At 40.8% G+C, this 26898-nt stretch overlaps 1 protein-coding gene across 2 annotated transcripts; it reads right to left on the bottom strand.

The window, feature by feature from the left end:
* Nucleotides 1-383: 383 nt before the first annotated feature.
* On the bottom strand, nucleotides 384-26879 carry ZNF318 (zinc finger protein 318). Of its 2 annotated transcripts, XR_005256302.1 has the most exons (11): nucleotides 26379-26744; nucleotides 21285-21430; nucleotides 15818-16451; nucleotides 13176-14600; nucleotides 10689-10788; nucleotides 9640-9926; nucleotides 6246-6449; nucleotides 5674-5773; nucleotides 4550-4668; nucleotides 736-4153; nucleotides 384-619 (listed from the first exon to the last, which is right to left on the bottom strand). XR_005256302.1 is itself a non-coding variant. In XM_038131609.1 (10 exons), the coding sequence occupies exons 1-10, from the start codon at nucleotides 26742-26744 to the stop codon at nucleotides 1412-1414; spliced, it is 6123 nt and encodes a 2040-aa protein (XP_037987537.1). In that variant the 5' UTR covers nucleotides 26745-26879; the 3' UTR covers nucleotides 384-1411. The 2 variants fall into 2 exon arrangements, 1 of the variants encoding a protein (XP_037987537.1); XM_038131609.1 differs by having other exon boundaries at nucleotides 384-4153; nucleotides 26379-26879.
* Nucleotides 26880-26898: the final 19 nt, after the last annotated feature.

Raw genomic sequence — 26898 nt, 5'->3', positions numbered from 1 at the left:
CTGTAAGACTTTGAGAAACATTTCATACCTTCCTCACACGGAATCATGGAAAACGAAGACATATGGTGATTTTGCCTTCTCCAGAGGTCCATGTGCAGGTAGTGATTACAGAAATTCAAGCTCTGCTGGGGTCCCTCCCTGATGCCCCACCTCTGGTTTTACACAGGGTTCAGGACTTCAACAGATTTCCACTGATGATGTTGACAGTAGTTCTTCCATTGACTTCAGCTGGGAATAAACTGGTTTTTATTGAGCAGGCTAACTGTTGAGTATCTTCATCCTCTACAGTTTCTCAATTTTATCAACTACTACAGGAGTCAGAAACTAATTGAAAAAACCCACTTTTACTGAGTTAAGGAAAAAAAGAAAACCAAGAAGAAAGCCTTGTTGACCTCCATATGTTTATTTTTTTAAACAATTTACAAATAAAAATGTTATATTTATCCAAGGAAACACATTTAATACTTTAGTCTTTAACAAGCTATACAAATGAGAACCATCACATTCAATAGCTCAAGGACCATTCAGGGTAGGCATGCATGTGTCTGTGTCACATGAAGCGAGTCCAATTCCTGACACCAGGGTTCTGATCTTCTACTTCTTCAGAGCTGGTCAGCTGCTAAATGATTTAACACAAATAGTTACTGGATCACAATAAAATGAAAGAAAGCCCATTTCAAATCATGTAAGTGACCTCAATATATCTGGTCCAGGTGTCAGGCCACAGAGCCTTACCGATTAGTTTTCTTCTCCAAAAGCCAGTCGGGACAGATTTTCTCCCCTTGCTTAGTGATGTGGCATCCATACATGTGCTTATACAATACAGTGAAACACCTTAAGTACAGATGTAATACAACAGTAATTACAAAGCACAGAGACAGATAAACAAACAAAATCAACTCTGAACACATTCTTGCATTTCAAACAACAAAAGTAAACAAATCCATGCATTACAGTTCAAAGAAATTTTCAGTTTTAGTTCTTCTGCAAGTCTCCATTTCCTCAGTTCTAAATTGCTGTTCTTGAGCTTGTCTCAGCAGCTGGGCTACTCACGGTGCTACTGACACAAACTGGGTGAGCTGGAAATCTTTGACCAGGAATGGTCAAATAATAAAAGCCCCCAAAATAAAGAAGACGCACGCATTATAAACAAGATTCCATTTTAATAGCAGAGTGTAGAAAAGAAATTGGCAACAAAATTCACATGAAAAAACATTTTACACAATTAATTATGTACAGAATAAAGTATGTGACTGCCTTCTGATGATTTACGTTTCACTTTAGTCAAGTCCTACCACAGAATGCAAAATACACCCCAAACTCTCAGCTGGAACAAAAAGAAAAACAAACAAAAACCATATACATAATCCCAGCTCTGGCTCCTCAAATATTGGGACTGGCTGGGTTTACTTCAACCCACTGGGCTTTCTGCTATGCTTTCAGCAATTCCTGATTTCATTGTAGATTCCAAACTACTGTCAGGAGCTTCTGTTAGCTCAGTCTTCTTGCTCTGGATGGTGCACATTCCCTTGCCTCCTGAGCCACCTGCCTTCCCATGTGTTTCTTTGAGCCCAGGCATTAAAGTTTCCACGCACCCAGAAGCCTGACTTTCTGTGCTGCCTCTATCACAACTCAGTGGCAGCCTTTCAACAGTGCCACCTTTGCTCTCCTTCACTTGCACAAGTATCTCAGACGTGGGAGAAATGCCCTGCATTTCTACAACTGGCATGACCACTTCTGTAGTGTCACTATTTGAGGTCTGTGATCCAGGCTGCAGCATAGGTTTCTGAGAAATCCGTGTGCAAATTTTATCTTCACAACTACCAGAAGTCAATGTAGCAAAATCAGTAATCTCTGTTTCATTCACTGTTCTTTCAATGTCCAGTTTTTTTTTACTGGACTCTAGCCTAATGGATGCAATAGTTTCTGTTTTTGTGACTTCTTCTGTATTTTCCTTTAAAAGTCCTTCTGAAAGGATGCTGAAACATTCATGTTTTACCTTATTGTCTCCCAAATTGAAATCAGTGCTTTTCAACTCAAGCTCTGCTTTCTGGGAGGGAGTCTTCATGTGTTTCACATCCTCTGATGGTCTCTTGAAAAGAAAATTATCTAATCTTGCATCAGATCCAGTGTGTCCTAATGACTTTTTTTCATTTTCAGCTACTAATTCTAGATTGGATCTGAGTTCAACAATGTTTGAGCAAGTTTTGACTAACCGTTCAACTCCCTGCTTCTGGGTTTGGTTATCTAACACTGTATGGCCTGAAGGTTTAGGTTGAACTTTTTCTTGAGCTTCTAATAGGGTACTTTTAGTTTCTGTCTGTCCCTCTGTCAGTTCTGAAGCATCAACCTCATTGGAACCAGATTTTATTTCTGGATTTGGAGTATTTGATAGATCCCAACCTTTTTCAGAACAAGTTGTGACTATCTGTTCTTTTCCATTACTAGTTCTGGAAGTGTCCCAGAGCAAGTCTGGACTATCAGTTTCTGAGTGAGTTCTACAGTTATCATTTAACTTTACCAAATGGGAATTTCCCAAACTTTTAATTTCGTTCAGAGTCTCAGGTAACAAAGCCTTTGCGTGTAGGGTACGCTTAGGCTTTACTGCTTTTATTTCCCAGTCTTTTGTCTCTGTCTCCAAGGTCCCAGGAACATTTGTGTTTGTAACTGGAGTTTTATTTCCATCTTCCTGTCCAACCTTCTCTTGGACCTCAGTTTTCTGTAGACCACAGAATTCCAGACTGCCTGCCTGCTCTCCACCTCCTGTATCAACAAGTCCAATTTCTGCAGGCATCTGGATACCAGAAACAGGTTTTTTTCCTTGTAATTCTGTGACTGACATTTCTGATAGGTGAGGCTGAAGTGATTTCTTGTTCATTTCAGCCTGATTTTCAACAGGAATCAAACTCCCTGTCACTTGATTATTACACTGTGAGGAATCCAGAGTCTCCGAATCCTCTTTCAATGAGGATGAGCTACTATTTGTTCTGTGATTTGCAGATAAATCTGCAGGTTTTGTTATGTTAGGGTTTTCTCCATTTGGAAGCGCAGAACTTGCAAGCTTGCTGTCAGCTGAACCCTTTCCACCACTACTGTAGAAAATATCATAGAGATCTTTAGCATTGGCTGTGGCCAAGCAAGAATTTCGTTTCTCTATCTTTTTTGCTTGTTCACTGAAAGCAGTTGAAGGTGGGGGTGGTCTCACAGGCATTGCCAACATTGTCTGTTCACTTTCAGACACACCTGGAGCTACTTCATCTGCGGGGATGAGAGCTGCTGGCTGGACTGCTGCTGGAGGACGAGGTGGAGGTAGTCTGTCTGCAGTCTGAGAAGACTCATTTTTCTCTGTTGCTTTCAAATCCTCCTCTGAGCCTTTTAAGATTACTTCTTCTCCTCCAAAAGCTTTTGATATTATATCTGGAGGCAGCAGAAGATCTGCATTTGTTTCTTTTACCACTGGCAGTGGTTTGGTGGTAGTTCCAGAGGATTTTATGGATAAAAAGGTGTTCAAAGGTGGTGGTTTACTAACTGTTGCAGTATTAGACTTCCTGAAAATCATGGTGGGGACTGGTAGATTGGGGAGAATTTTTGTTGGTGTTGATGTGGAAACAACTGGTATCCATGGGCTAGTGTGTGGAATAACAGTTTTCCCAGACAGCTTGATTTCAATAGGCTTGATATGGGATTTCACAGACTGACACTTGATCTCCTCTTTGTTTCCTTCTGTATTCTCTTCCTTTGCAATAGCTCCTGAGGTTTTATCCTCTCTCTCAGTCTTTTTCCAGCTGAATTTCCCAAAGGAGGTCTGGCTTGGTGATTCTTTTTTAGATTCCTCTTTCTTTTCTTCTTTCTTCTCCTCTGTCTTCTCCTCCTTCTTTAGCTTTACCGTGATACCCATTTTTCGCCCAGAAGAATCTGTTTTGCCTTGAGTTTCATTGTTCCCTTCTCCAGACTCTGAGATGCTCTTTACTTCCTCCTTCTTTATTATTTTTGGGGTTTTCTCATCCTTCTCCTTCTCTTCCTTCTGTTTCTCAACCATTTTCCGTTTCAGCTCATTTTGCCGCCTGCGCTCTGTTTCCAGAACTACAGCCAATCCAGCTTGACGGTCTAGGTTTCTCCTCTCTTCATAGAGTGGGTTTTCATCTATGTATTTCTGTGGAAATAAACAGCAGCATTTTAGCCACCATTTTTCATTTCCATGAAAAATAAATAAATAAATGCCGCTCTCGGACAATTTTGACTTGCTCAGTAAGTGCCATCTCAACACTATGAGAATAGGGAACCTTTTCCTACCAAGAAACTGAGGTATTACAAACTGCTTCCAGCAGTGCTGTCACTTTACAATAGACACGTTTCAGCTTCATGCAGATAAAATATCTCTATGTCCTGGTGTAGTGGGAAGTTCTGCTTATTTAGTTCAGTAGAATGTAGTGAAGATAACCAAATACATACACTCCAAGGAGTTAAATGTCATTCTTCAGCAAAGGAAGATAGAACAAGGAGAGGCTAAGGTAGGGAATGTCTCTTTCCTAGTACATCAGTTACCAACCTTATACTTCTCATTGTGGGGATGACTTTTCACATGCTGCTCTGCTGAGATCTGATCTCCAAAAAATTCATGACAGAGCTGGCAATAATATCCAGTGATGGGAATCAGAAACTCAGAGCCTGAAAAGGCCAAAGAAAATTATCAGAGAAACAAAACCTAATAAATGCCAAGCTCTTAACAAAGTTGGTGAAAGAACAACAGCAAAACCTCCAATAATGTTCTTTTTGGAACAGTTAATGCTGATTTCCTTACAGTTACATAGGAACCACCACTACCAGGAACAAACATGCAAAGTGAAGAAGTTTATTACTATGGTTCAAGATTTAAGTGCTCTTCATCGTATTAAGGTAATTGAGTATTCAAGTAGGTTAACATTTCCTACAGCATTGATCTATTTTCCATCTTTCTGGTATAGTCTGCTCAAATACTAAGTACCTGGTTTATAAAAAGAACACAAATATTTTCATTGAAGTTCAGCAAGACTGCATCCTTGTGCCTACAGAACCTGCTACAGTTATCTAAGACACTGCAGATTCTTCTTTAGTGGGCACTACCAGAAATATGTAACAGATTAATAAAATGAGTTGATCACTAGCAGGCCTTTTAGACATTCATATTTTAAATCCTATATTAATTTTCAACTCAGTCACAGGTCCTTCCATACGCCTGTCTCAGATTTTCTGTATCTGCACTACAACAAGTACTCATCGGTCAATTTTCAGGGAGACCTTTGCTAAAAATGTACTGAATTGAAAAGTCTACTACAAGACTGTGTGGAATACTGTGCAAGATCTACCAAAATACTGCCAACTGTTGTGGTCATGCTCTGAATTCTAATATGTTGGCAAAAATTAGTTCAGAACTACACTGAAAGACAACTGGTATTCAAAATAAAAAACTCATCTCTAAAAAGAGAAGAAACCACACTTTTCCTACACTCTGGCTTCAAGACCTTTTACACAAGATCAGTCAAGAAACTAAATAATTTGCCTTTTTCCTAATAATGCAGTATCCATATGTGCTCCTATACCAAGGTAAAGTTTTGAAAATTCATTTCTCTGAGCAAGTGGGACTTGCTGGAGGGCAAAGAGGGATGATAGCCAAGTTAATAAAAATTAACATACCTTTGGCAGGAACTGTTATCTTATCAATGCGTTTTATGGACTCTTGTTTGGTCTCACTCTGAGTCTTCGAAGCCCAAGGTCTGTTGTAAGGATCCAGGGTCTATTTGCACAGTGACAGAGGTATATAGGCTCATATATTACACTAGCAAGGCAAGTACACTTGTCTTTTTCCTTTTTAATATCCTTTTAGAACACTGAACATTAAAATCAATGCGCAAATATTTACAACAACTTATTTTCCTCTCTTTTCCCTCCCACTTTGCAATTTACAATGACAAAATAAGCTGCGAAAAGTGTAAAATGTAAATGACCGCAAAGAACATGTAAACGTGTGAAACGCAAGTGGCAAACCCGAGCAAACTGAACACAGGCCCCATTTACACTATATGGAATACACCAGTAGCTGTACAACTGCTCAAGTCCAACATTAGGGGAAAAGAATTTGATAAGTTACTTCTTGGGTTCTTTATTATTTCAGGTTCTCTTGTAAAATGTAGTTCTGTGATGTATGTTTTAGTGTTAATATTCATAGCAATATGAAATGCACTTAGTGAAGGAAGCCTGCAACATACCTGTCTGTGTTTCTTATTATGCATGTGTGTGAAAAAGTCAAACATGGTCCCGCAGATGGTATTGCAGTCTTTGCACCAGTGGTTCCCTGCATCATAATATTCATAAATATTGGCCAACTGGAAAGGATGTTTGGAGGACTGTGAAGAGGATTCTGCTGGCTTCGGGCTTCTACCTCTCGATTTTTCATTAGTAGTTTTTGATTCCTAAATTGAACAGAAGGAAACACTTCTCTAAGACAAGGCAGGACAGACAAAATGCTCTAGAATTCAGAACCTGCCTCCAGCAGAAGCCATACACACAAAAAAAATATATCACCTGCTTTTCAGCGCCCAGGTTAATTCCACTGTTTCAGAGAGCTGGTATTGCCGACTAAGGTGCTGCGTGGCTGCAGTGAAGAGTTTCCAATAAGGGTCCCAGATGTAATGGCTGGATGGTTGCAGCTAATCAAGGAACCAAATGAACAAATTCCCTGTGGCATGCACCCTTCCCACTTTATTGGTTTCACATAACAGCTCCAATTTACCATACTAGCCAAACAGTGCCCAGAAGACCTCAAATAGTTCCCCTAGAGGCATTCAGAAGTTACTGTAAAAGTAGTTTGGATGAAAGCAGAATGGAAAAGGAAGCAAAAATCAAGTGACTAAAAGTATTTAACTCCATCAGTTTTATCAGATTATTTGAGTGTTCCTAAACTCTCCAGAAAACTTATTGTTTAGTAATAAAAGATTAAAGATGGTGTTCTGTTAATTACCTAAGCATACAGGGTGAAGGATCTTGTGATTTAAACATATGATGTTTGCACTTACATTGCTCTGTACAGAAAGACGCCATATAGTGATATACAGACATTTCAGGACTCTATCCAAAATTAATACTAAATTAAACTTGGAGCAAAACAAATATTATCTGAAATATACTATGAAAGAGCCCTGGTAATTTAGATTACAATAGTACTAGATGTATTTTGAGTTCTGAGTTACATTTTCAATGGCATACAGTCCATCATGTTATCATTTTGCATGGCAGTCTGGAAAGAATGGCATGTTAATTTAGCAGACTCGAGTTGGTTGCATGATTTCCAAGTTATTCACTACCAGCACTGAACAAATTTATTTAAGAAGATTCAAAATTGTCAAATAACATCTGCCTTACTTTAAATTCCTTAACACCACTCCCCCACAACATGCACCGTACGTCAATGAATGAAGAGACAGCCAGGCCACTATGCACCCCACAGATATCCATATCCCAATATAATCTAGTTCTTGGGAGCAGAGTAAGAAGTGACCCCAGGAATATTTGCAAGTATTCTGTCAGCAAGAACATAGCAGACATTCTCTTGAACAATGAGATCAGCTTATGATCTGCAGGAGGTGCATGAAAGGATGTTCACAATGTCACACAAGCATCAATGTTTATGTTATTTTTAGACATAGACCTATAAAAATACTCTCTAAATCAAAACTTTAAAAAGACAATACTTCTCAGAGAGACAGGTGACAGCCCACTCAACTCCAGTTTGTGCATTATCCCAGCTCAAAGATGCCTTTATAATTTGCTACTATTTAGAGCCCAGACAGTGGGTGATCTGTCTGTTTAGCACAGTAACACTGGCTTCACCTCTGCATTGACTGTAACTACAACACACAGACACAGGGTCAGCAGTAAGAGACCACAAGGTGCCTTGCAAATAAGCAGAAAGGCAAAAGCTTTTGCCCCTCAGGTTGGCGGAGTCAAACAATCTCAGTGTTGAAAGGCCAGCACCATCTTTCTTTTCATGAAAAAATGTTAATCAGAACTACAACGTGAATTTTAGAGGCTGAAGGCCGTGTCCTATGTGCCTAGATATGTACGAAAATATTAAATGCTCCTGTTCAGAACTCACAATTTTCCATGTTAAAATAAGGAACTATGAAAAGGAGATCAAGTCATTACGGGTTTGGACAACACAGACAATGCAAATTAAAATAATGAGAAATATATTCACACGTGCCATATCCCAAGAAAGGAAAACAATATAACTTAATGCAATGTAGGACTTTACAAACATTTCTGCCTACTTTACTTTTATGAAGTTGTGACTGAAGCAAAGGATTTGTTGAAGTAAGTGAACAGTAAACTTCAGAGATGTTTCAAGAAACAACAAAAAAACAAAAGCAAGTCTTTAAATTAAAGATACCTAATGAGTTCTCAGACCACAATAAAGCATAAGGAAAATGTTACAGGATAAACAAATTTGAGTGGCTTTGGAGGAAATACAGAATCACAAAATGGGTCAGGTTGGAAGGGACTACAATAGGTCATCTGGTCCAACCTCCGTGCTCAAGCAGGGTCATCCCAGAGCACATGGCACAGGATTGTGTCCAGATGGTACTGGAATATCTCCAGTGAGGAAGACTCCAAAACCTCTCTGGGCAATCTGTTCAAGTGCTCAGTCACCCACACAGTGGAGAAGTTCTTCCTCACATTCAGCTGGAACGTCCTGTGCGTCAGTTTCTGCCCACTGCCTCTTGTCCTATTGCTCAGCACCACTGAGAAGAACCTGGTTCCATGCTCTTGACATCCTCCCTTCAGATAAACTGATGAGGTGCCATTTCAGTTTTCCTTATACCTCTTACCCTACTAATATTTTCCTCTCCGCAAAAAATAAATATGCTAAGATCTACAAAACATCAATCTACAATTTCCCATTAGCTATTTCTGTTACATATTTGAATAAACATCTGAAAAACAGGATAATTGATTTCCTGAATATAAGCATAACCTTTCAGATGGTAGTATCCATCCTACTTTCAAAATAAAACTATCTTCTGGAATGCAGTAAGCCTGATCTGGTACATCCAGCCCAGAGCAGAACAGACCACACCAGAGAGACCTGATGCATACTGACATTTCTGAAGAGAGAACATGTGTACATAAAAAACATCTTATGCTGACCATCATCTTTAAGTCTTGTGATTTGTTACTATCATTACCCAGTGAGAAGACCAACATGCTCCCAACTTTCAGAGAGCTTTGCTGCTCTAAACACTCCTATAAACATGGTCTGAAAGGCCATGACAGAAATTTTGTAGAGAAAAAGAAAGTCTGTCTTCCTGGCATGGTATTGAGACCAAACAGCTATACACACTCATGATACTGTTCAATCCAACCAACACCTCAACAATACTAAGATAAAGAACAGTAAGTGGTGCTGAACTGCACAGAACCTCAGGGACATTATATACATTGATATATTGACTCTCACCTGCATGCACCATCAAAGCCAGTGTATGAGATGTGGTAACAAATGACATCAAATGATCCTTTAGTAAATGTCTGGGACCAGCTGTCTGCCCAGTGCCCTCTCCTCTTAGTGGGAAAATCATTAGCACACAAACTTTAAGACTTTACCTTGCTGGAGGAAGATGTTTTCTCTACAGCTTTTGCATTTTCTGACTTGCTGTTCTTTTCCGAGGAATCTTTAGTTTCCACAGATGGTTTCCGGGGTTTTTCAAATATGTTAATCCCCAGGATTTGTGCTACTTTGTCAAGCTCAGACTGCTTCTTGTCAGCTGCATCAGATTCTTTATGCAGCTCTGCAATCTCCTTCATAATATTCTCTTGTAGTCTGTTCACTTCAACCAACAAGGGGTCTTTGTGTCCGTCCTTCTCACGACGTTTTTTCCTCAACATCTCGCCTGAACCAATCAAGGAAGCAGAAGAGTCAGAAATGCAACAGGAAAACTGACTTTAGATCTGTACAATAATTCCGGTAACAAGTAAAATACTAATACAAAATACTATGGCTAAATCTTCACCATGAAGTTGTAAAGATGGAATTGACTCTCAGGTACAGCATCACTAAATCTGCATGATGTGCCTCCATAAGGATTACCATAACACACACCCTAAAAGAGGCACCATAATCCTCCAGAGTATCAATTTATAATCACTATTTCCCTGTGTGACAAAACAGGCAAAAGTTAATTGCCTATTCTAACCTGAAAGTATAATTTTCCAAAGGTGAGGGAATTAAGTATTTACTCGGACCAAACAAGTTTTAAAGACACAAAAAGTTAGCTCTCTCGAGAGAGGACTTTTCCATCTCCAGATAAGATTCATGAAAAATTGAAAGGCACAATAACAGCTTCAGTCACTATTTCTCACTTCTAAAGAAGCACTAAAATGCATAAAGTACAATTCCTTTAGCTTATCAAGCCAAGAAGATGCAAGAGCAACTGTCAGCTCAAATTTTGAGGTAATTGATCTTAATATAATAACTAGGTCACTACTTTTTCAAGAGTTGTGCATTGCCAGGAGTATACAGAAAACTGCCAGAAAATACATTATGGACTGCTCTTATTTTGGTCCTCCTTCTCCTGTTAGATACCAGGACTTGTGACATATCCCAAAGGGGGAGAAAAAAGAAGGGAGGCTGGGAGGGTGGTAATGAACTTTACCTTGCTGTTTACGAAGCCTGTCCAATTCTGTCTTGAGATAGTATAGCTTCTTCTGCCGTGCTTCTCGATCAGTCTTCAGTTTTTCTCTCTCTTCTATCACCTAAATAAATTGGAAGGTGTCTGGATTTTCTTCTCTTCCCAAATTAAACAGTCTTGCAAGAATAACATGAAGACCTCAGCTTTCCAGCCACAGAACACTGCTTGCTATTCCCAAAATGTTCTTGAGTATTTTAACACAATAAATATACCCATTCCTCTGTATCTGAAAGTAACTGTACTGTGTGGTCATGCTTCAACCCAGTTTGTAGGTAATTTTTTTTTGCTTTTCAGCAGTGTATTCCTCTAAACTGCTCTGTTTGTTGCAGCACTTTCCAAGGCCCTTAGGCTCAGCTGACTATCTTCTGCAGGGCTAATCAAGATCAATGGCAAATGGCTGTTGAAAACTCACGCAGAATCTCTACAGCTAGCATGTTCCACCAGCCTACACAGCCCTTCACCTTGCCTCCTGCTTTGACTCTGGCTCATTTTAGCTGTAAGTTACATTTTGCTTCAATCTGACATAAAACATCAGGATGAAATTTCTTTCTTGTTCAATACAGTAAAAACTGTGGAATGAGGAGCTCACAAATCCTTTTTCACTGGTTTTCATCGATTCTCATAGAAGGAAACAAAGCAATATGCTAAAGTGAAACCTGAAAAGTTCTTTCAGTTTCTTTTCCAGCTTCATTTTTCAAGAGACAAATCACAATTTTTTTACCTTCACAAGGCTCTTAAAGCTTAACAAACAAGTAATCTTGACTTCCCTAGACAATCACTTCTACAACAGCAATGTCAATGTTGGCAGGATCCCTGAATCCTTCCTGAAGTAGTTCTACCAACAGTTAAGCTACATCGTAAACAACGTAAGGTTTTTATTATTATTTTGGCTTTGTATGCTATTTTTTTATCATCAAAACACCATTCTCTCCGTCTGAGTTTTCTGTAGCATGGGGGCATCAAGTGGAACGGGCAAATTTTTATACTCCAAACCATCCCAGCAAAAAAACCAGTGGACTAAGCCCTAGACAAAGATTTCTGTAGTGCAGACAAAGCCTTAGAAGTTCTACGAAGATGCACAGATGAGCTACAAAGGTATGTCAGGGCAGGAGAAAAGCACACACCTTTAGCCAAGAGAGCTCTTCCAAAAGCACTAAATTTCATTAAGAACAAGATTTCAGCTGTGTCAGCTGAAGAAATTATTATATCTGCCAGAAATGGAAGCTCACTTATTTGCTGATGTAGCACTTCATACAAATAAAGAAAAGGCTCTTATAATAAAAGATGATATTGCAGCCTCAATACCTAAAGGGGCTTTGAAAGAAAAATGGGTACAGATATTTCACCAAGGTCTGTAGTCACAGGAAAAGCAGCAACAGGTTCAAACTAAAAGAGGGTAGATTTAAACTGGATATAAAGGAAGCATTTCTTTACAATGTGGATGGTGAGGCATGGAAACAGGTTGCCCATAGAGACTGTAGACTCTCCAGCCCTGTAGTTTTCAAGGCCAGGTTGGATGGGGCTCTGAGCAATCTGGTCTAGTGGAATGTGTCCCTGTCTATGGCAGTGGGGTTGGAATGAGATGATTTTTAATTGTCCCCCCCCATACCCAAATAATTCTATGCCCTTATTTTAACAACAAAGACCAAGTGGACACCAGTCTGAAAACTCAAAACAACTTTTGGGAATCATCCAGTTCTTTGACAATTGTGTAACTACAGTTTCGTATCTTAAAACACATTCTTCCCCACAACTCTCTAATTATTGTAGAAACCAAGATAATTAGAAGAGGAAAACACTAACACGTATGACCTGAACTGGTGTCAGAGCCTCCAAGTAGTTTCCCCTAAATCCTTCTAATTTTGTGACTTTTGTAAGAGAATTAATATAAATGTAGAGGGAAGAGTGTATGTGATGGTGAATGATGATATCCTTTAGTATGTATTTAAGAATGTCTAATACAGGTATAAACAGGGTATTTTGTACAATATAGCATGTACAGATGGAGCCTTCTGTGTTTCAGTGGCCTCTTGTTCTGCCACTACACATCAGTAAAAAAACCCATTTCATTTTCTTTACACTGTCCCTTCAGATTTTTACATATCCCCAGATACCTTCAGATATTTCAATAACTAACTCTCAGCAGAATAAAGCCGGGCTGTGGCCACCATGTGTTTTCTCTGTAAGATTTTGGCTGGTTCAAATAAATTCAACTTTGTTTTTGATTTCATCTGTTCTGCCATAGCCAATGGCATGCAACAGGTGTCACAGAATAATACAGACAAGTGCTTGGAAATCTTTAACGGAGGTAAACTAGGTCAAAATATTTTTAAACTGGAGCAATTCAAAAAAAAAAAAAAAAAAAGAAAACATGCACCTGAAGAGAAAAAGCTTCCACCCCACCAATCATACAATCCAACACAATCTGAAGTATCAGAATACCTAACATACCTTCTGCTTTTGAGCTGCCCGATTTTTTTCATCCGACATCCTTTCTGTGGTATTTTTCAGAGGGTGTGACGACAGACGAAGGGGTGCTTTGGAATGAGAAGGAGTGGTAGGGACTTGAACAAGCACAGAACCATCTCTTTTTACATCAGGGACATCCTTTCCCAGAGAGACTGTCTCAATCACCCGGAGATTGGGACGCGTGGGGTTTGCTGACATGGCCATAGTAAGAAGACCATGAGCTTCTGATAGCGTAGGATTAGGCTGCTGGGCAGGGGGGTACATGGGCCAGCCAGGGGCTGCATATGCCATATAGTGCCCATATGCATCATATCCTGGAGGAGCCATTGTGGGAGGGGGATAGTTTTGGGGCATTTGAGCAGCAGTGTAGTGGGAATAGCTGGGAATTTGGTATTGGGAAACAGAAGTAGGTGTAGGTGGCAAACTAGCAGGAGTTGGTGGAATTGAAGGAATGAGAGAGACAGAAGGAAGAGGCTGTTCAGGTGCATGTGGAGGTATCTCCTGTCCCACTGGCTGGCTCTTAGTATAGTCTGATTTCTGAAGAGAGGACGCATCTTTAGGGTGCTGGAAAGAGCCCGGAGGTGACGCTGAGCGCTGCTGGCCTGACTCAGGAGAACGAGTGTCACTGCGGCTGCGGCGCAGCTCCCAAGCGTCCAGTCTGCGAGCATCTGAAGAGCGCCGATCCGGAGAACGAGATGCCAGCTTTTTGCCATGAAGGCGTTCCTGGGTACGAACAGCCAGTTTTCCAATCTCAGCAACACCAATGTCAAGTCCAATGGTTTTAAGTAAGTCATGGATCTTTGCATACTCTGCATTTGGCTCTTCTAGAGGATCCACCTTGACAGCTGGAGCAGGAGAAGGAGGTGGGCTCATTTTCTGTATTATTATCTCATTGCCACAACTCACTGGGGGCTTCTCTATGGGGAGAGATTCAATTTTGGTCTCTTCATCCTCATCACCATAAAGAAATTTCTCTTCGTCCTCAATGTCAGGAAAGCTACGCCTCCTCTTCTCCTGAGCACTGACAGAGTCAGCCATCATGCCCAGAATTCGGGAGAAACCACTGCCATCCTGACTGGCCCTCTCATGAGGCAGCAGGAAGTCAGTATGGCGATCAGTGGGCTCTGACTTGGGTTCTACTTTTTCTTTTTGACTTAAGAAGCTTCCAAACTTCTCTTCAAACATCAAAGTGTCTTTGGGAGGCCCAGAGAGTGGGTTCCACTCACACAAACCTTCATGCAACTCCTTGTCTGAAGCCTCAACAAGAGAGCCTTTGTTGAACCGTTTGAGAAAGTTTTCCACTTCAGAAGCAAAAGGAGCTATGTTGTTGCTCTGGGGCAAAGCAGACTGACTAGAAAGAAGAGGAAGATCCTTGCTGGGGGCTGGACTGCTTGAAAAGCCCTCGGGCTGAAAGAGAGAAGATTTATTTACTTCTAAGGCACTATGCACCTCACAGAACCAAGGAACGTGTTCATTTCTCCTTGAGTTCGCAGCTGAATAAAAGTGTTAGAAGAGACAACATGCAGATAAAAGAGAACACAAAAGATTACAAACCAATGATTCTTGAATGCCATGTCCAACAATGAATGCTTATCTCAGAGAACACACAAAATCACAATTATATTTCACAAACTTTTTGCAAGCACAAGAACAAAAATTTTTAAATTTAAACCCTGTTACACCATTTTGGATATGCTTTGAGTTTAGTCATAGTCACACAGGATTTCAATACCTTAAGTCAGATAAAAACTACTGCATTGGGCTTATTCTCAGTCACTTCCTCAGATATTCATAATTAATGCCATATTAAATAGCATTTCCAGTAACAGGTATGGAATGGGATGTTACCTCCAGTAACAGGTATGGAATGAGCACGCCTGAGATAAATATGTCACTGTCAAACCAACACTGATCAGTAAAAAAGGCAAATCAAAGTGATGTGTTAAAACACAAAAAGTCAGTTTATCACAGTAGTCACAGCCACTTATCTGTCCATTGTTCTAATCTGGAGAATCAATTGGTATAGGTTTGGTACAAATTAAGTACCAAACCTATAGTTCCAAACCTGATCCCAGCCTATAGTTCAAAGGGAAAAAAGTAAGGAAATTTAAAAGTTGTTTTCAAACAGAGGTACTGAAGATGCATTAGGCAGATCTCTAAGTCCATAAAGAAACAAGAAAGAGACACTGCAACAGGGGAAGAGCTTCAATCAATATCCTGACTGCCTGTGGTACTACGAGAGCCAGCTTTTCTTTGAAAGCTGGCCCAGATCTCTGCATCATGGGTTGAAGTTCCACAAAGACATTTTATTCTGTCACAGACTATATATAGATAGGGGTGTGTATATATATATATATGATTCCTGATTAAATGTCATAAAATTCCTGATTAAATGCCATTAAATTCCTGATTAAATGCCATAACCATTTAAAGTTTCTAATGCACTTCAAACTTACACCACCCTGCAGAAAGATACCTGTCCTCTTAAAGAATGGGAAACAAAGATTTGGCTTTCCTGTTTTGGAAATCAAACTAATTTTTTGGAAATCAAACTAATAATTCTATATCATGAAGTAACTGTTTTGGAAAGTAGAAGCACATAGACAGACACACAGAGACCAAACCTGAACAGCAGACTCTACTTCCATCTCTACTCGTTTCTTCAAAATAGATTTTTTGGGCATGGGTGGGATTTCTTCAGGCCTATACGTATACCGAGGCTCAGAAGTCTGTAATGTGTTAGTCAAGCCAGGGATCGTGTAGCCAGTGCCTGAAACATCATGATTCAAGTTTCTACTGCGTTCTTCCTCTTCTCTTTTCCTCCTTGCACGGTCAAGCTCTCGGAATTCTTCATTCAGGTACGACGGGCTCAGGCTTCTACTACGGCTGCGGCTTCGCCTGCGGTAGTTTCGTGTTCCTGACGAGAAGCCCTGATGCTCTCCGCTCACACCATGCATCTTCTCATCCTTTTCATACCGTGGACGCTTTATTTCTCGTCCCCTCTCCTCTGCCCTCAGTGGGTAGGGGGATCTCCTCAGTTTGTCACCATCTCTGTCAGACCCACGAGGCAGCTCCTCCCGACGGCCATAGTGTGGGCTGTAATCTGAGCGGTGGAGGAAAACGTCTCGGTTGCGGTAGTCCTCATCATGCCTCGGAATGAAGGAACTCGAAGGCTGATCTTCATGAGCTGGGTATCTCTCAAGGCCGCGAGGGCACGTGAGGCCTCTAGTGAATATCGGACCATCAGCCACATCATCCCTGCGTGAGAGAAACACAGAATAGAAGTACTTGAATCAGATTAAACAGTCTTACTCCTACTCAAGGCTAAGAAATTTCCAAATCAGTTTCAAAATAACATCTCCCTTACTAAACAGAACCAACATTTTATGTACTTAAAATGCAGGGTAGAGAGGGAGAATTATTTTTAATGGTATTCTACATCCCTCCTAGGAAGTTACCTGCAAACGCAGTGACATGAACAATTCAACTCATACTGAGGAATTAGAGCTTTGAAAAATTGATAGGATGGATTCATTTCTGTGAATGTGAGAGACTACAGGTTTTAAAAAACCCTTACTATCATATTTCAGACCACAATCCCTTTCCTCACCTCTCCCAGTAAGATGCCAAGGTCAGATTTCCTATGAATTATTCAAGGTATAATTCAGTTTCACACTGGCAAATGCAACCAGATCCTCTTTTTATCTTCAGCTGTGGACAAGGACCACAAATTCTACCAATATTTTCTTTTGCAACAGATATGCAGACAGCACTGTCACTAATCACATGAACCCCATAACTAAAAAGAAGCAGAGTTTTTGGTATCTATAATCCAAGGAGATTAAGTGTAATGGTACCGTTCTTCTGCGCCAGCCCCTGCATTATTACACACAGTGGATGTGCAACTGTCACAACATCAGAATAAGCAGCTTCTTCTCTTGGGAGTATCTTTTGGACCAGTTACTACAGACAACACCTAAAATCAGGGGTACTTTTTTGACTAAGGCCTTTTCTTGATGCCTAAAAACTTTTCTGGGACTTTTCTTTAGATAAGGCAGAAACAAACCAAACCACTTTAAAAGTTACCAGCTGCTGGTTTTACTTATTGATATTTCAAAATCTAGCAAGATCATCCGAGAAAGAAAATGTGCTCCGTAAGTGACATCAATGACACAGAAGACTCTTTCCTGAGTGAATCAATTTGAGATAAGCTATGTATAATGGCCTGAATCCACAAAAATCACCTACTCCTACTCCAAAAGGTCCCTCCATAGATTTGAGAAGGGACAAATCAAGTCACGCCAGAAGACATCTTCAAAAAATCTGCAAATAAATGACAGCCCCAGTTTTTCACAACAGACTAAATAATGACAGAGATGCACAGACAAGGTCTTTTTCCTGGGTATTTTTATAAATTACATATGCATATTTAAGAACAAAATCAACACAAAACTTCACTTTCCCTTGCATCATTGCATAGCATTTATTAGATACTTTATCAGTCCAACACATCTTATAGAACAAATCTGGCATGCACCTGTACCCATCGTATTACATGGTATCTTTCCAGTTTTCAGCAAACTACACGTATCCACCTCCTCCAAAAGCACAAAAATATCTACAAATAGCTAAATTAAAATTCATAAATAAATGTTGTTTTCACAACCTACATAAAGGTATGTCTATTCCCAGTGGAACGTTTTCTGAGAGCCTGCTAAACCTGTACAAGCTGCATGAACACACCTGATGGAGTAACAGTTGTGTTTCACCATATACCTTCAGCTGATTTTTGTGCAAATAAAATTATTTAGATGCATGTCTGGCAGCTGTCACCTACAATCCAAACTGACTGCAGTGATAAAGCACAGGAATTTTTAACCATACTTTGGAAAGAAAGGAACAGCAAATCTACTGTATTTAAAACTAGCAAGACATTCCAAATACACTTTGAACAGCTAAAATGCAAATTTAAAACCTGAAAATGAAATACAGTTGTGGGAAAAATTATTATTTGCCTTACAGGATTCTTTGGAACATGTTTTCTGTGCATACAGTCTAATAGAGTTACATCCCTCTTAATTGGTTTGCATGCTTTCAGCCAGTGATGTCCACTACTAGCTACTGCATCCTCAAGAGAGGATACAAGGTGGTACCACTGTGACCATCCCAATTCCTTCACCAACAGAGAATCCATGAATCACTGGAATTTGCAGTTTCAGAGATGGAAAACAGACCACAGGCTACACACACATGACGCCCCAGAGACCTACAACTAGTGTAAGGTAATTTACTTTTTGGCGTGTTTATTCACATACACAGAAATAAATAGTGGTATTCTGCTGTCAGCAATCAATAGGACTCCACTTTAATACACAGTCTTTGAATAGGGAGTCAGATGAGCTGTTCATATTCTAGCCAACTGTTACTCTTGATATCATGCCAAAAACACTATTTCAGAACACAGCTTAATGCAAACCAAGTCTCTGCAGTGATTTGGTCTACCTTTTCTATTAACCTCAGATGAAAGAATTGGTGGGATGCTCTCTAGAGTTTGTGCCAGCTCAGATAGTAGTAGAATGTCTTAAAAATACTGAGAGCCGGACAGATGGAAGACGGGGAGAGAGAAAAAGATTTGTTTTTCACTTTGACAGATTGAGATTCTGTAAGACAACAAAAAACCCCACTTTTTGGTCCAACCAGGAGACTGAAGCTGCTTAGGTGACCTTGAAGACACAGTCCAGCAGCATTCAGTGTGCCTATTTAGACATGTGCAGGAGACCAGCTTCCCTAGAAACATAGGGCAAGTTCTTACAGATGTTTTAGGTCAGACCTGCATGGGAACACACACCCTTAGAAAGTCTCCTCAGGCATCCTGAAAACCCACTGCTGCAGGAGACTCTAAAATAGCCTCCCTGATTTCCTTCCTTTGGTATTTTATTTCCTTTATGGACTAATGAACCTCTCTACCATCACAAGGCCCTACAAATTACAGAGAATAATGTGTCAAAGTGATTGCTTGAAATATCAAAGTAGACAAGTTAGCAAAAATAGCTGAGAATAACTAAATTCAGAATTATTTGGTCCAATTACTTCAAACTTTGAAAAGACATCTTCAGGAAACACTTTTTTCTTTCACTTTTTTTTTTTTTTTTAATTAGAACAAGAACGTATCACACGCAAAATAAAAATGTGATATGAGCAGTAACAATAAAGACCATTTTACAGTCCAATGATAGACATAAGATCAGTGTCCCAGTACCAGGGCAGCCTCTCAGAGAAGGGAAAAAATACATGATGAAAAGTGATAAACAATGTCCTTAATCAAAAAACAAGTGTCTTTTGAAAACAAATAAAATGGCTAGCAGTGAAGAAACTTAGAATTCAGAAGTAGTACCTAGACAATTTAGGAAAGGCTAACAGGAGACTTGGTTGTCACATACTTTAAGCTTCTGGACAATGGGCATCACTCAGAAAAGTGCAGCTAGCACAGATTAGACAAAAAAAAGCAAATGTAACAACATGAAGTTCTTGCATACTTACACTACAAATACAAGGAAGTCACACTTAAAGATTAAAGTCTACATGGTCTCACTTTATCTTCTTCTCATTCTAACTCATCTGTCACTTTTAAACCTTCTCTGGAGTCTAGTCTTACCATTCTGTTTCACATCTACAGGCTCTGTAACAGAAGTCAACTTTTGTGATTTCTCACCCTTACATTAAATAAACTGCGCTATACCTGATATTACTTCTAACCATGCATCAGCACCACAGAAGAGGTTAAATCTAGAATCTCACCTGAGAGCATGAAGCAACGGCACAAACACCACCATCCCCTGCCCTCAAATGTTCCTCATTTGCCAGAGAAGTGCCAGTTCCCAACATATCACTTCCTTTTCCTTCCAACTACTGTACTCTCCCTGAGCATCCACACTCATTTCATTTACAAGATTGCAGACTGCACAGGGGATTTACAAATCAAACACTGATGCCAGGAGAACTAAGGTAAAGGCATAAAAGTGACGGTACCAAAAAACAAACTCTCAGTTGGTTTTCTACACCTGCTGAAACTTAACTTTACACCTGAGAAAGACAGGAAATTCATTTCTTCTGCTCACTTCCCTCTGTCTCATCTTTTTTTTTTTTTTTAACAGATGATGAGATTTGCATCAAAAATGGAAGTGGTAATGGTTTTTCCTGTGCTGGATGCTTATCCCTGACCTGAAAGTGCAACTGTATGCTCCAGGGCACAAGCTATGCCATCTTTAATTTTGCAATTCAAGACCAAGAGAATTATTTACATGGTTTTCTGATTTTCTTTCTTTCGCCAGATTATACCGGTTCTCCTACTGAAGGCAAAGAGTTCCTAATTGTATCTACTAATATTTACCCTTCACTGTTCAAAGCAGTGAAGTATTTTAACACAAAAGAATTCTCTCCATTAAGTGTTTCTCTCCAATTTCAGTCAAGGGAACCTAAGAATTCTAACACTTCCTTTATAATGTATGAGACTGTCTGACTTTATTCTCTTCTGCAAGGTTTTTAAAGTTAAAAAAATAATCTCCTTCAAGCTGCTTTAAAGTTTTCTTCTAGACCAGTCTCAAAAATCAGGAAAGTAGACAATTCTTCCCAATAAATGAGAAAGTTAAAGCTTTACACTACCCTTATACTAAACAACCTTCCTTTCAGTAAGGACTAGGTAGGTTCATAAGAAACAGAAGGTGGCTGAAGCAGGGAAATGTCAAATGAAGTGTCTCCATGTCTCAAGGGGAAGGAAGCACTGGAGGGATTGACATCACACTCCCTCCTGCAAAATATGATGTGCATGCTTAGTTTATATGGGATTTAGCAGCAGCTGACAAAATTAGAGAAGTACTATCTGTTTAGAGTTACACAGGCAGAGACTTTTGTTCAGGAATTCTCTGTACCACAACTTGCAAGAGGCTGGGGGAATATTCCTGGGAAGCATCACTACATGCTTACCCTCATTCCCTAGGCATTCAGTGGGCTAATGAGATGTTTGATCTCATCCAGTAGAGCCACTCCCACGCTGCTTCACCCAGGTGAATCCCCACCTGCAGAGGACCATACCTGTCACTCAGGTTATCAATTGGTGAGCCCAGTCTATCAGGCAGCCTCCTTCGCTCCGGCGTGCCAATGCAATACCGGTCATTACCAACAGTAATCCGCAAACTGTGTTCCAGGGAAGACTCAGAGCGGAGACTCGGAGAACGCCTCTGTAAATTGAAGAAAGAGTGCAAGCCCATCAATCAGGGGATTTTAATCCCAGCTACAGAAAGGAAAGTGATTCTGCTCTGAATAAATTCAACTTGGGGGATGGATCATTAAAAAAATCAAACTAGAAGAACAACTGTTCCAAATATTTCAATTTTATTTAGTTACTGAAGAAAGGGGAGGGTACTGACTGCATTTAACTTCTCATCCCAGGTGCTAACAACATGCTCCATATTTAAATTACCTAGAAATTTTCAACTCAAAAAGACATTTAATAAATCATCATTTTGGAAGATCTAAAACCAAAGAGAAAGTCACAAAGTCTCGATTTTGCTGCTGTTCTCCTTTCTTTATAGAGAAGAAGCAGCTAAATAAACATTGCATAAAAAACAGTGCCAGGAATTTCTGAATAAAGTGTCTGGATTTCTGGCCCTTTAGTAACAACATGAACCAGTGTAAACAAAGATTTTCCTATTAGCGATGCTTTTAACAGTTTTGCTCACCTCATGCTGCTTTCAGCAGATAAGCACAACATAATACTAAAAACACCGATGCCCCTAGAAACACCTTCTATAGGTGTCTAAAATTCCCATTACCATTATTTAAAGCTGGCAGAGATAAACCAGAGTAAACTAAATAAAGCTGCCTCTGAAAAACCTACAGCAGAGAAGACCTGAGCTCATTGCCTCTGCACAAACCTTCCCATGTACACATACACAGTACACAAAACACCATCACTGGTAAGTTATGCTTAACTAGTTATGCCCCACATTATTCTAAAATACAGCACTGGAATACAGGACTGATCAGAGTTAAGGGGAGTTCCACATAAAACAGGTGAGACTGCCTGAAGACAGAGATACTTGATTTGCTTTTTTAAACCAACACAATATAGATTCTGCCTAACACAAAGCAGTGAACCAGCTTCAGTTCTGCCAAACCAGTCATGCACTGCACACTGCTTTTACTGCTGAAAACTGCAGTAGCAAGCAGCAGGTGCACTGAATTGTCCACATCCACCCTGAGAGCATGCAGCAGGTTCAGCTCAATCCTCCAAGAGACCAAAGGAATAGTACATAATCTCCAACAAAAGCAAAAGAATTCCTTTACAAGTTTACCCAACAAAATCCACTTGCAGTACAGATCTGTACTAGAATCCATTGGGCGTATAGCTTTACTCTAAAGTAACATATTAGTGATTTCTGTTTTGTTCATTAAGCTGAATCCCAGCATTTAACAGAACACACTTTAATTACGTATGAAGACCAACTGTCTTGTCCAGCACAATATGATCCTGCAACAGCCTGGCTGAGATACAACATATTGAAGGTGCATGTATCTCATACAAACACATTCTGACTTGTGCCCATTGTAACACTGAATTTTGAGGGCTGCCTCAAGAAATTACTATCTTCAATGCCATCTTCTAGTCATCAAGACTGTGGGCATACAGATGACAATCACCTCCACTGAAGACAGAGAAGTGATGATTACACCTCAGAACAAACTCTGGGCAAAGGAAATAAATAGTTTACATTCCGAATGTTTGAGATGTTTGGATTGCTTATGACTGATCTATACAAATTGCCCAGAGGCAGAAGTTAGGGCAGTAAATATTTGAACTTCATGATTTTTTTAATATATTTTTTTAAACTGGAGAAGTTCCACTTTTAAAAGGTTTTTGTATCTGGAGCACTGAACACTACCACTAGTCATACCTATGTGTGCACTGCACTGCATTTTTCTCCCTTCCTGTTCTGTCACCTAAACCACAGTTACCACTGCCATATTACCGAACAGGTTGCATACCTGCTTGTCATTTCTCCATCCTCTGTTGACCCCACATGCTCCAGTCCTCTAATCTCAGTCAATTTTCTTACAAGAAATCAAAGAAGCTAAAACAAACCTTTAAAAAGAACAAGCACGCAGGTCAGCAGGGATAAATAAAAGCAGTATGTGTCAGCCTTGCAAGAACAAATGAAAGTCTGCCAAAATCTCTCACTGTAAAGCCCTGACCTTGCTCTCCTCCATTACATTTCTCAGTACTTGCCCCAAACCTTTGCTGTCACGCCGTGTTCTTCCAATCACCCCAAAGTTTTCCTCAGCTATTAAGAAACTAACACCATCCCTACTTACAACATCCAATACATGGCTCCACTGCCAGCATCCCAGTTATGCACAACAAAATGTGCAACAATGCTGGAAATGCATGTACTCCATCTCACAAATAATAATCTAAAAAAAAATCACAACAACAACAAAAAACCAAACCAAAACAACTCCCAGAAACAAGAAAATTTAGTAAGACATCTCTGAGGCTGCTGCTTTCGTACCTGAATTCATATGTAGGATAGGGACAATAACCTGGAACTTGTACTCAAATTTATTTTCTCCATTTCAACCCCATGCCCTTATCCCATCAGTGTCTCCATTCTACATATTACATCTCCCCACCCTAATGCAGATATTCCCCTCTTTCAAGACCTCTTTCCTCATTGCAACCTAAATTCCTCTTCTTCTTCGGGCTTTTGAATTCATGTCCTTTCAGTGACAGCTCCAAAATCCCACTTACTAATATATTTGTGTAACTTCCCACATCTGCACATTTTGTATTCTCAAGCTTCTGAAGAGAAGGTCTTAAGTCATAAAATCCTAAAAATTTTATTAAAATTTTACCCTAACCAGTCATGATAACCCAACACATCTGCTGTATGCTCTGTTTCCATCACATTTAGTGCCACTCTTTGGAAAATGACAGCATAATCCCAGCTTTTATCTTTCTCTAATTAACACTACTTTTGTAAACAGTACTTTTAAAAAGTAAAAGAAACCTACATACGTATTTTATGCTTTGTAACATCACTTTTGAAGAAGAAGTAATGTCAGTTGTCAGTCAAATACCTGTTGGGGGACAAAAGCTTCCATGGAAAAAATGTGGATGTTACACTCTAAAAATTACTTACACTGGGCTTTAGCAAACGCAAGAGTCAGCACAATATAGGTTGAAGAACTCTATTTAATTGTCTCAAGATCTCTTATTGTGACAATTGCTTCCTACAGAAGGGCTTTCCTTAAAGGCAGTAATCCTGTAAATAAACAAAAAATCCATTTGGCTCATCAGTACAGCATTAGCTAACCTGCTAACGTCTAATTTCTAGGATAAATAGTTTTTCAATCCTTCTCTGAAGTTAGAATAGGCAAGAAAAAAAAATCATTAATCTGTAACAATTTGCTGAGACGCCTGATTTAACTTGAGCCAGGAGGGTGTAAAGCAACACTAGAAGAGCAGCGTTTGTCAAAAATAATGTTCGTGTAAAGTGGACATTTTTGGTCATCAAAGAGGTCATCCCTCCCATCAAAGAGGGAGTGGGAGGCTTCTAGTCAGAACTCCTAGATCAAATTTCTCCAAGTCTGAACCACCAACACAGTCAGCATTGAAAGTTTTGTTACAGCTAGCACAGGTTCATAGCCTGTCATGGATACAGTGAAATGGGAGACTGAGTGATGGTGAAGGCAGTTTAAGAAAGTTCTGTCCGGTATCCCAGGTTGCCACCCGTCAGTCATGAACATGCAACTGTCCATCAAGCCACAACACAAACTGACATGAATCAAATAGAAAATCATTTCCTTTTTAAAAACTACTTATTTTCATCGTGGATATCATTAGTAATGCAATTTGCAAGGGTACCATACAGGAAACTAAAGAGGATAGAGATAAGGGTGAAATACCACGTGAAAACAAATGGCCAGAGGCAAGTTTCTTAGCCTGGCTTGGCTTAACTGTCCAACAACATTATCTTTCTGCATCTCCAGGGCAACTCCCCTTTCGATAAGAAATAACACCAATACCTGAATTTTAATGCCACTACAATCACCCATGACCTCTTCTATGGCTGCAGCTCCAAAGAAATCCAGTAAGAAGCTGCATCACCACGAGAAAGGGCAATCCCCATTCTCCCTTGGGAGTGTCCCATCAGGCAATGAACCAGCAGATAACACACTTCTGCTGGACTGACGTTCAGCTACATGGTTTCCTCACATCAGCCCACCCTGCAACTCACAAATCCACGCCTGAGCACACGGGAGAGGGCAGAATATATCTCAAAGCAAGAGGGAAAGGCGAGCACACCGTTCCTTGCAACTGTATGTGTGCCGGATTGAGTCACCATGCAACCATTGCCTAGAGTACCCCAGTACGAAAATCTCTTCTTTCACGGTAGCACAAACGTACAATAAACTTACTACACACCACAGTTCAGAGTCACCAGACAAAACAATCACTGCACCAAGCCAAGGAGCAAGAAGAGAAAACCTAAGTGAGCGACTCCCACTCACGCAAATAATAAAAAAAAAAAAAAAAAGTCTTCACACTTTGATTTATTACGAAGGTGTCTGCATCCAAGATGCCATCCACCACAGATACCTTCGAATGCCCAAATCAGACTGTGCACAGCCCAAGCTACAAAGCGGTGCCTACCAAAGAATACCTCTCAAAGATATAAATCAGTACCAGCTCTCTTTGTACGCCCGCCGTGACAGCAGGAAGAATTCAGACAAAGTACTCATTCAACGTGCTGCCTAAAAAGTTATACTCCCATTAGTTAAACGGTATTTATGCACTAACACAACCCAATGTGTTAAACGGAGGAAAATTACATTCTTTGCCTTAGCAAAAAGACAGGATCATCTTCGAACCTTCTATAAAATGGCTCTAGCCAGCAAGACAAATAAAAATGCAATGGAAGCGAGTGGGAAAACATCACTTAAAATGGAAATAAAAATTTTCCCCCATTTGGCTCTCTAAGGAACAGGGGCAAATTGCCGCTCTCCTTCAGCACGGGGCCGGTGTAATTTTGGAAGGACCTGGCCGCGCCGAGTTAGGGGCTCTGACAGCCCCCAGGCGAGGGGGCAGGGCCCGCACCGAGCCCCTCCGTGCACGGCAGTATTTACCCGGCTGCTGCCGCCGTCTCCGTGCTCGCTGCTCCGGCGGCCCCGGGGCCCGCCGAGCCCCGCTCCTCCCGGCGGCGATGGCAACCTCCGGCTGCGGTGCGGCGACGGGGACCGGCGGCAGGGTCCGCGGTGGCCCGATGGGGAGCGGTGGCGGCGAAGCGGCGGCGGACGGGGCGAAGCGGAGCGCGGCGGCGAGGCGGCGGCGCAAGCGGCGGCGGGCATCGGCGGGGGAGGCCGGCCGTGGCCTGGCCCCGGCCCCGATGTGCTGAAGCGGGAGGCGCGGGACGCCGACGAGCCGCCCTCCTTCAGCCGGTGGGAGGAGGACGAGGACGAAGGGCCGGAGCGGCCGCTGCTGGAGCGGTACATGATGGCGCCAGTGGCCCGGGGGTCCCGCGGCTCCTCCGGACCGGCCCCCCCCGGCGTGCGCGCTCCCCGCCGCCCTGCGCGCTCCCGAGCCGGGCGGGGGAGGGGGAGCCCGGGCGGGGGGGGCGGTGCCTGGGGACGCCCGCACAAAATGGCG

The sequence above is a fragment of the Motacilla alba genome, chromosome 3 (genome assembly GCF_015832195.1).
Source record: "Motacilla alba alba isolate MOTALB_02 chromosome 3, Motacilla_alba_V1.0_pri, whole genome shotgun sequence".
Taxonomy (NCBI): Eukaryota; Metazoa; Chordata; class Aves; order Passeriformes; family Motacillidae; genus Motacilla; species Motacilla alba.
This window is presented reverse-complemented; position numbering and strand designations above follow the sequence as displayed.

Bases quoted from the DNA above. Each gene is read 5' to 3' on its own strand.
- ZNF318 (XM_038131609.1), bottom strand. From the start codon at position 26,744: ATGTACCGCTCCAGCAGCGGCCGCTCCGGCCCTTCGTCCTCGTCCTCC. The intron at 9,927-10,688 runs GTAAAGTTCATT...TGATTGGTTCAG, and splicing joins CAGGCTTCGTAAACAGCAAG to GCGAGATGTTGAGGAAAAAA. The intron at 4,669-5,673 runs GTATGTTAATTT...TGGCCTTTTCAG, and splicing joins GATAACAGTTCCTGCCAAAG to GCTCTGAGTTTCTGATTCCC.